Here is a 10,565-nt window from a genome sequence, read left to right on the forward strand (position 1 = left end):
AAACTTTCTAATAGAATATGGGGGAATTTATCATTTATAGCGTTTTTTCCTCCACTTTTCCACATTAAATGTCTCGTCATGTATGATAAAAGTGCCTAGAACATGCTGGAGCAATGTAAGGCACTGAATACCATGAATTGCTTGAAATATTTGAGGTCATGGAATCAATTCAGCATTTAATCTTATTTAGTTAGCCTATGTATACATTAAACCGGACTCCTCCATGGCCATACCACCTGACTGTACAGCATGTGTGAGCCAGGAGAGGACTCTAATCCAGAGAGCAGGACCACTGCAGAGATCACTGTGCTGTCCCCCCATGTATAAGTTAGAGCAACTCCGTCAATAGTCATCCTTACCTGTTCCCTCCTCCCTAAGAAAAGCCTCTATGTCCACATAGTTGTCATATTCAGTGTACTTAAACTTAAAGTAGTCAGGGTCCACTGCTACAGAGAGGCATCCATTCACATCAGTCTATGGACGACACCAAAAGAAAGAAGTAATTGGGTGAGTCAGATTTATTATCTATCTATCTATCTATCTATCTATCTATCTATCTATCTATGCTCTATCTATCTATGCTCTATCTATCTATCTATCTATCTCTGTCTATTATCTATCTATCTATCTATCTATCTATGCTCTATCTATCTATCTCCTATCTATCTCCTATCTATCTCCTATCTATCTATCTATCTATCTATCTATGCTCTATCTATCTATCTCCTATCTATCTCCTATCTATCTCCTATCTATCTATCTATCTATCTATCTATCTATCTCTCTATCTCCTATCTATCTATCTATCTATCTATCTATCTATCTATCTATCTATCTATCTCCTATCTATCTATCTATCTATCTATCTATCTATCTATCTATCTATCTACTGTTATATACCTATTGGTTTCATATCAGTCTATCTCTCTCTACCGCTTTCCATTGATCATGGTCATATCCTATGGTATCATATCTCATCTCATGGTAAATAAGAAAGTTCCCATAATGTGACTCTTACCTCTCCATCAATTGGTTTACAGAGGTGATCTGAGCTGAATATGGCTTTACGACAAATTGTGCCAGTCGCATGACCTCTCACAGACTTTCCATACGTATATCTAGAAAGATGCAACAGTTTGAACATTTTCCATCATATAATGATATGTTAATACCTGGTAATTTCCTGGAATTATTTCTGGATCCCTCCAGTCCCTACTGTTCATACTGACTGCACTTACTTGCCACATACGTCAATAGAAAAGCTGCTCTGGTAAATTGTCACTTCCTCTGGAGCAACTATTTCCACTTCAAACTTTGGTAAAACTGTGTAAGAAATAGAAATTATATTTATTTTATATTGTTTTTTAGTGTAAATTTACCTTTGACTTTTCCTACTAGAATTATGTATTCCATTTCTTTCTTTTCATTTAGCTTTTTCTCTGTAGTTAGAATATGTATACAAATGTATAAGTAATGGTCCGATAGTCTATCATCTATATAAAGAGCAAAGAATCGGAACATTAATTTGATTTCATGTGGGACGGGGGTGTCCCACAAGAGCTCCACGGGCTCTTCTTTTGCATATTCATATTTCCCAGGAGGCAATGCACCTAGGATTTCACTGCATTGAGCGCTTTCACTAGCAGCCGGCAGTGTTATCATTTGGCTGGTCTCCCTGAGATCAGTGATCTGTTTCTCTTATATCTCATGCGGGACGACTCTCCATTTCTGCTACATTTTAACTGTTTCGGGTTATCAGCGTTCTGCCAGTCTAATAGAATTTGGTAAGGCTATGGATTGGTGGGAAGGATTGCTTTATTTGTACTATTTATGTTCCTCTATATTTAGGCTTTTTACCTAATGCTAATTTTTCTTTATTAAAAGGGGTTTTCCATCGAAAAAAAATTCTTCCAAATCAACTGGTTTCAGAAAGTTATATAGATTTGCACTTTGCTTCTATTTAAAAATATCAAGTCTTCCCATACTTATCATCTGCTGTATGTCCTGCAGGAAGTGTTTTTTTTTCAGTCTGACGCAGTGCTCTCTGCTGCCACCTCTGGCCAAGATAAGAACTGTCCAATGCAGAAGAAGTTTTCTATGGGAATTTGCTGCTACTCTGGACAGTTCCTGTCTCAGACAGAGGTGGCAGCAGAGAGCACTGTGTCAGACTGAAAAGAAAACAACACTTCCTGCAGGACATACAGCAGTTGATAAGTACTGGAAGACTTCAGATTTTTAAATTGAAGTAAATTACAAATCTATATAACTTTCTGGAACCAGTTGATTTGAAAGAAAAAGATTTTCGCTGAACAACCCCTTTAAAAAGAAAATATATTTGCATAAAGAGAAGCAAGTTTATTTGTTGCCTCTGGGTAAAAAAAAGAGGGTCCCCCCATTTGGACCTATAACTCTAAGTGGAGAACAGTTACAAATAGCTTCACTTGAACTGGAGGACCCAGCATATCCAGACATAATAGTACATTGATTTACGTGGGCCTCCTGTAATACCTCATGTCTCCTGTAGAGACAGTGTAGAGTCATTGAAAATCTGTTAGGTTCATGCACAGCTCACAGCTGATTGCTGATTGGCTGTTACAGCAGCAGGACATCATGTGATCAACTTATTGTTGGTTAATGTTTACAAAAAAAGTGTTGCCCAAAGTGAACAATTCCTGGTTGAATTGTAAATGATTACATTGTGAGGTTTAGAGCTTTTTCTATTTACCGCCACTTTAAAAGAAAAAAAAAGGATTCAACTCACCCAGCTTGTCTACAGTGACGGTCACATCTGCCAGCACATCAGTTTTATTAACTGTGATTTTATAAAGACCCAGATATATATTAGGGGAAAGATCATAGTTCAGTTCCAATATGCCGCCATTAGGTTGGACGTTCTTCCACCGCTTTATAATATTACGCCGATCGTCCTAAAGACAAACATGAAATAATGAGCGTCAGTAGCTATCATGTCTTTTTATACAGTATTATACCTTTCTGAACCCATAATAGTGCCTAACTTATAGGCCATAAAGCATGTGTCATCAACTGGCAGATCGCTGTCCAAATGTGGACCACAGAGGCCAGCTGTCCGGACCCCGGCTGCAGCTCAGTATACCTGTATACTGAGCTGCGCTGCTCCCCTCTGCACAGTAACTATGAGCACTCGTAACGAGCGCTCATAGTTACCGTGCATTAGCACTGACAGAGAGGGAGCTATCGGCTCCCTCCCCCTCAGTCACCCCCCACTGGCTGTAGCGGTCAAAAGAGACCACACTCTGCCTCTGGTGCCGCCACTCGAGTGACGTCACAGGACAAGGGGAGAACGGCCTTTTGTGACCGCTGCAGAGAAGAGGAGATGCCCAGACCCAGGTGAGTATAAGTTTTGGGTTTTTTTTATGTTATATGCTATACGGGAGGGGGAGCACAGGGGGGCTATATACTACTGGAGAGCATGCAGCGAGGGGCTTTATAAATGGGGGAGCGCACAAGAGTCTCTATAAAAACGGGGGGAGCGCACAGGGGGTCTCTATACAAACGGGGGGAGCGCACAGGGGGTCTCTATACAAACGGGGGGAGCACACAGGGGGTCTATATGCTACTGGGGGAGCGCACAGGGGGGCTATATGGCAGGGGATCACACAGGGGGTCTATATACTACTGGGAAACACAAAGCAGGGGCTATATACTAGAGGGGGGAGCGCACATGGGAGCTATATGCTACTGGGGGAGCGCACAAGGGGGCTAAATACTACTGGGGGAGCGCACAGGGGGCTATATACAACTGGGGGAGCGCACAGGGGGGCTATATACTACTGGGGAGCGCACAGATGGGCTATATACTACTGGGGGAGCGCACAGGGGGGCTATATACTACTGGGGGAGCGCACAGGGGCACTATATAAGGGCTGGTGATAGAGAAAAAATGCCAGTTTTCCCACTAATAAGCATCAATTCTGTATGTAAATAGTTCAATGTCATTTGTGAAACGGTAATAAAACACGTTTCCTACTGATGTTCAGCTCGGACCTTCACCTGACAATAGACCCCGGTAAGTGGCCCTTCACTAAAAGTTGTTGAGTACCCCTGCCATAGAAAGTGGGTAAATAACAGATGAATGCAATGATATACCCATGCCCCTACAGTTTTTGGTAATATAAGCCTATATACACATATACACACCCATAGAAAGTTCATACACTGTATTATTGTATAATAACTTACCTCAATAGTAACCTCTGTAAACTGTGAAATAGAAAATAATACATCAATATTATTAATAGGAATGATTAGTGGGCACATTTCCAATACATTCAGGTAGAGTCTGTGATTGTGAACCACGTGAGGGGTTTGGCTCAAACAATATGGACCACCACTAGTCACTGATAACTCATTCAATGATGATTGGAGCCAACGTGCAATATATGTACAATAATAGTGCAACAGGTAAGGAAGCAGGAGATCGACTCACTTTTTGCCGTCTTCAGATTCGGTTTTATTCATATTCTTTTACATGTTTTCAACTGAGGAGGCTTTGGAGGTCTGCATCCACGGAGTTGGCGTGGGTCCCGTCTACCACGCGACGTTTCGAGGGCGTGTCCCTCTTACTCATGCGTGCCGACGGGATACATACCTCTCCCTTTTACTCCATACTCCTCCAGCCACTAGAGGCCGGGCTGTATGGAGTAAAAGGGAGAGGTATGTATCCCGTCGGCACGCATGAGTAAGAGGGACACGCCCTCGAAACGTCGCGTGGTAGACGGGACCCACGCCAACTCCGTGGATGCAGACCTCCAAAGCCTCCTCAGTTGAAAACATGTAAAAGAATATGAATAAAACCGAATCTGAAGACGGCAAAAAGTGAGTCGATCTCCTGCTTCCTTACCTGTTGCACTATTATTGTACATATATTGCACGTTGGCTCCAATCATCATTGAATGACACATTTCAAATACATTCTAGTGCTCCAGTATTGATTAAACTAAAACTAAACTGCCTCTAAACCAAATTTGGGTCTGGGTGTTTAGAGCCCCTCGTATTGTTAGATAGAGTGAGGGAAGCGCTCAGCTAAGTACTTCACTCTGTGGTTTGCTGCCTTTTCTATCTACCTGCAGATTGTAATATTGCAGTAAGCAAAGGATCGACGCTCTCAGCTGAGCACTTCTCCCGGCTCTGATAATCTGCAGGGGTTCTGAACACCCACACTCTAACCCATGGGTGTTAAACTTCTGTCCCTCCAGCTGTTGCAAAACTTCAATTCCAATAATACCTGCCCAGCCAAAGCTTTGGGTGTCCAAGCATGATGGGAATTGTGGTTTTGCAACAGCTGGAGGGAAGCTTGTTTGACATCTGTGCTGTAACTGGTGAAAACTTTTTGACAGGTCGTCTCTAGGACAAAGTTTGTAAAAGTGAAAAGAACACTTAAAGGAGAAGTCCAGTGAAATTTTTTATTAAAGTATTGTATTGCCCCCCCCCCCCCCCCCCAAAAAAAAAAAAAAAAGTTATACAAATCACCAATATACACTTATTATGGGAAATGCACATAAAGTGCTTTTTTCCCTGCACTAACTACTGCATCAAGGTTTCACTTCCTGGATAAAATGGTGATTTCACTTCCTGGATAACATGGTGATGTCACTTCCTGGATAACATGGTGTGGTCACGACCCGACTCCCAGAGCTGTGTGGGCTGTGGCTGCTGGAGAGGATGATGGCAGGGGGACACTGAGGGACACAGGGCACTGGAGGGACACTGAGCATCCCCCTGCCATCATCCTCTCCAGCAGCCACAGCTCGCACAGCTCTGGGAGTCGGGTCGTGACATCACCATTTTATCCAGGAAGTGACATCACCATGTTATCCAGGAAGTGACATCACCATGTTATCCAGGAAGTGACATCACCATGTTATCCAGGAAGTGAAGCCTTGATGCAGTAGTAAGTAGAGGGGGAAAAGCACTTTATAAGCATTTCCCATAATAAGTGTACTGTATATTGGTAATTTGTATAACTTTTGGGGGGCAATACAATACCTTAATAAAAAATTGTCGCCGGACTTCTTTAAAAAAAAAATCTTTACTAAAAGTCTCAGTACTTTGCATACATCTCCTGCACAGACCAATTCGTATTATCTAATTCTGCAGGTATACTAGATTGTTCCTGTTTCCTATCATTAATACCAGTGGCCTGCAACCTGCACCTGCACCTGTAGCAACATTACGACTCTCAGCAATGCTTACCGGATCATTTTTAGCAATGAGGTTCTCATTGAAATCCACCGCTTTGATGATGACTGTAAAGAAGAAAAGGTTTGGAGGGTTACGGAGATTTGAAGGCGTTGTACGAGATTAAACATGACCCTATTCTTTAAGGAATTGCACTGGGCTACATTTGTGCCCTTATCATTTCAATACCAGACACAGCCATTGAGTAAGGGGGCGCTGTCGTTAATTATCTATATATTTATTCATGCTTGTTTTATCAGCTGTTGTTACCTTTCTCTCCGGGTTGGTAAATCGCTCTGTCTGTCTGAACAAACATTCCACTTCTTATAGTTCTGATTAGAACAGATTTATTCTCCGACTGCTTCAGGTTATCACTTGTAATATCTACAGCAATAGTAGCGATCTCCTCTTTACCATCAACGGGTGATGGAACCTAAAGAGGAAAATAATCCCAGATTTTGCACAAGAAGACACAGAAGACTAATTGATCAAATACTAATAGGGGGAAATTTATCAAACATGGTGTAAAGTAGAATGGTCTCAGTTGCCCCTAGCAACCAATCAGATTCCACTTTTCATTTTCCAAAGAGTCTGTGATGAATGAAAAATGGAATCTGATTGGTTGCTAGGGGCAACTAAGACAATTCTACTTTACACCAGTTTGATAAATCTCCCCCATAGTGTCTGCAGAAGGGAACTAACATATTATTCCTGGCATACTGTCTAGTGTAATACCTCTGTTGTTTTCTATGGGAATGTAGCAAATTATTATTATTACTGTAATTTTCGTGCATATAAGACTACATTTTAACTCAGGAAAATCTTCTGAGAAGTCAGGGGTCGTCTTATACGTCGGGTGTTTTCTTATAGGGCGTGTGCTGAAAAACTTCAGAACCGGACTGGAGAATCTGTGGTCGTCGCATACGGTGGGGGGAGCTCAAATACAACCGCAACTCCACCGTATACGGCAATTGTATGAAGGGCAAAGCAAACTGCAGGCGTCCTGGATATGGAAAAAAGAGATGCGGTAGAATGGCGCTGTGCCTAGAAAAACACACCTCTTCTATCCATCTGGCCGCCCTTGTATCCTACTGGTATTACTGTGCCTCCTCTGCTTCTCAAATCTCGCTGCTGAGAACTGCAGTGAAGCGGCGCATGAGCACATGTGCGAGATCTGAGAGGCAGAGAAGGAAGTACAGTAATACCAGTAGGATACAAGGGCGGCCAGACAGGTGATAGCGGTGTGATTTTCTGGGCACAGCGCCACTCTACCGCATATCTTTCTCCATACCCCAGACGCCTGCAGCTTGCTCTGCCTTAATACAGCCGCTGCTTTTGAGCTCCCTTGTATCCCATTACCGTACCTCCTTCTCTGCCTCTCAGATCTCGCTGCTGTCTGATGTTTTTTAAGAGGGGTAGTCTTATAGGGCGAGTATATCCCAAACTCTACATTTCGACTGGAAAAGTTGGGGGTCTTATACACCCAGTCGTCTTACAAACCGGAAAATACGGTATTATTATTATTAATGTATTTATTAGGTAAAATATATATTGCTGCTTCTTTTAATTTCTGCTTGTACCTCTTTGTATTTTTTTTTCCTCTACAGATTATGCCAGCAGCCCTCTTGCCTAAAGCCCCTATTGCACGAGGCAATGGAGAGGTGCTGTCAGCGCTCGCTTGCTCCACGTTCCCCGCTTGCTGGTGGTATTATTACATGCATCGGCAGCGAGCAGGTAAGTGCAGGGGGGGGGGGGCTGCAGAGAGGTGCGGGGGGCTGCCAGGGTGATTGCTAGATTGTTTGGGCAGCACATAGAAGATAGCGGCGGTCTGCTGCCGCTGCTCCTATACCACGAAGCGATGGCAACAGATCGCTGCTATCACAGTCGTTTGTCTTTCAACATGTTGAAAGACAAATGCCAGACAACAATCAGCTGTCATCATTCATGTCTTCTATTACACAAGACGATTGTCGGTCGTAACGGACGACATCAGCCGAATACGGCCGATAATAGTTTTGGGTAATAGGGCCATAAGTTGTTGACATGGCAGATGCAGACATCTGCCTTATAGCAGGCTCCTAGACATAACTAAACGACTTATTGGCCAAGATTTAGTATTTCACATGCACCAGTATTTGTGCTAAAATTTATTATGTGTTTAAAACATTTTTCTAAACACTTTTTACCTGGCAAAAATATAGAGGCGTAAAAATGCCCCATGCCGTTGATTTCAGTTGAACTTTGATGCGACAACGTGATATTGTGTTTCTAATACTTTACTTTAAAGAGTTCTATAAAATGATGTATTACCTCGAAGGTGTAACACTCTAGCCGCTCATCTCCTTTATTGATTTGGTTAAGGAAAGCAGAGGCAGTTCTCGTAGCCGTCAAGAAAACGGTAATTGTAGCATTAACGTCGGGGGACAGGACATAGACACAAACTGTCTGGTTAGAGGGATAGGGCATAACAGCTGGGGATACCACCATGTATTTCCTGTAAAAAGAAGAAGAATGAAGTGCAAATCATTATTTAATACTGTGAATTGGATGGTATTTTTTCTTTTTACTAATAGTTTGGTTTTGCAACTCACACTTTAAGCAAATGTACCAGCAGTACATTCGCTTTAAGTGTTCCACATGGATAAAATGGTCTTGCCGCATGGAAGCCGTGCCGTGGTCCTTTTTTTGAACCGTGACCCAGTTCCCGTATACGGCGCCATTCTATTACTGGGCACCAGCTGGGGGAGTTGACCCGCCCTCAGTGGGAGGAAACCCCCACCCCACTATGACGCGGCTCCATTGATCCTAATGGAGCTGTGTCATGGAAGGGCGGGAATTTTCCTCCCACTGCCGGCCTGCCTCCATTGCTTCACCGCTGGCCGGGGTGCTGCGCCTCGATTCCTTAAAGGGAATCTGTCACCACTCCTGACCTGTCTGTTTTTGTAAATATTTGTATTCCCAATGAAATAACAATTCTGGATCACCTATTCTTATAGCTTTGTGATGTGCCGTTCTCACTAGAAATATATGACTCAACCAGCTGGGTGTTAATAGTTACTAGTTGGGGGGGGGGGGTCCCTACACAGTCTGGTACTGTCAGCTCTGATTGGATGGTGTCAGACAGTGCAGGGACACGCCCCTTCCAATTGGTGACACACGGTTGGTTGTTCAGTTATACATTTCTAATAAAATACCAGAGAAGTAACAATAGATGGATGAATTTGCTAAAAAAAAGTCAGGCCAGGAGTGGTGACGTTTTCTTTAATCCTGGTAGCTTAGTGTTATTATAGGGTCACTCAGCCTTATAGCAACCTATATGATACTGATTAAATTTTCTTACAAGACAATGAAAACATTATTCTGATTGGTTGCTATGAGGCCTAGTTTTACTAGGCCTCATAGCAACCATACTAGGCCTCATAGTGTTACAGAGAACAAGGACAAGGAACTCTTATCATAGGGATTATCAAATGACCAATAAACAACACCAATTGCCCTAAAGTTGCCCAAACACTTTAAATAGCCTTCGGATGCTATGTTATGTTAAAATATGTTAAAATTATGCAAAATTATATAGTCAGAAATAGTTACACATACAGTAGTCGTATAAAACAAATATAAAAACAACAGAAAACATATGGAATTATAATACAATAATTCCTACCCCATTAACTTATGGTACACATAAATGAATGCCTTACGGTTCACTGTTCTGTCCAGATACCAGACCAAGCGTCAGGATAAGCGGCAGTAGTCGTCTCATTATGCTGGGTTTCTCCATTTCTTCCCCTGAAGACGCTATGCTGTGAACGCTGTAAGCTCAGCTCCTTCCGTAGTGTGTAGGAGTATGGAGTTACCTCTCTACCTCCTGAATCTACCTGCTGTCTGCTCACTCACTGATTTTTATACTCTTTTAGGGGGAAATAAAATTGTTTGTGACTATACTTCCCTTATTCCCTCAACTGTTCCAAAATCCCCTGAGGATACAAATAAATGGCAGCTAGAACAGTGACACATTGTATGACAACAGATCACATTGGCACTGAAGTCAATGGCTCCATGGTAATAACAATAGTGGAGCAGAATCAATACCTGGCAATACCAATATTCAATGACAATGACATGGGGTCATTAAAGATTATATATATTATTTATTTTATATACAATGTACATGTTTCATTATTTTCTATCCCCATTAAGGGATTGTTCACTTTAGACAATTCGTCTTTGTTGGAATCTGTCTATGCTGGAGATGAGAAGCCCATGTAATATGCCACTACTAGGACCCCCAGCATTTTTTTTTACTTTTCTAACCCCTTTCTGTAGATTAATACTTGTGTACATCT

At 42.2% G+C, this 10,565-nt stretch overlaps 1 protein-coding gene across 2 annotated transcripts in view; it reads right to left on the reverse strand.

Annotated features, from left to right (window-relative positions):
• The window catches only part of LOC138799245 (alpha-2-macroglobulin-like protein 1), a 34,940-nt gene extending 24,863 nt beyond the window's left edge, over nt 1-10,077 (reverse strand). The window contains exons 1-9 of one of the 2 annotated variants that reach the window (XM_069980160.1): nt 9,921-10,077; nt 8,530-8,713; nt 6,490-6,652; nt 6,235-6,287; nt 4,222-4,242; nt 2,762-2,927; nt 1,239-1,323; nt 1,019-1,118; nt 360-474 (exon numbers count right to left, since the gene is read on the reverse strand). In XM_069980160.1, coding sequence (XP_069836261.1) covers nt 360-474; nt 1,019-1,118; nt 1,239-1,323; nt 2,762-2,927; nt 4,222-4,242; nt 6,235-6,287; nt 6,490-6,652; nt 8,530-8,713; nt 9,921-10,000 — 967 coding nt within the window. In that variant the 5' untranslated portion in view covers nt 10,001-10,077. Of the gene's footprint in view, nt 1-359; nt 475-1,018; nt 1,119-1,238; nt 1,324-2,761; nt 2,928-4,221; nt 4,243-6,234; nt 6,288-6,489; nt 6,653-6,954; nt 7,034-8,529; nt 8,714-9,920 lie in introns of those variants that run through there. The other variant, XM_069980161.1, reaches the window with a different exon arrangement.
• Nucleotides 10,078-10,565: the final 488 nt, after the last annotated feature.

This window comes from Dendropsophus ebraccatus, chromosome 8 (assembly GCF_027789765.1).
Source record: "Dendropsophus ebraccatus isolate aDenEbr1 chromosome 8, aDenEbr1.pat, whole genome shotgun sequence".
Taxonomy (NCBI): domain Eukaryota; kingdom Metazoa; phylum Chordata; class Amphibia; order Anura; family Hylidae; genus Dendropsophus; species Dendropsophus ebraccatus.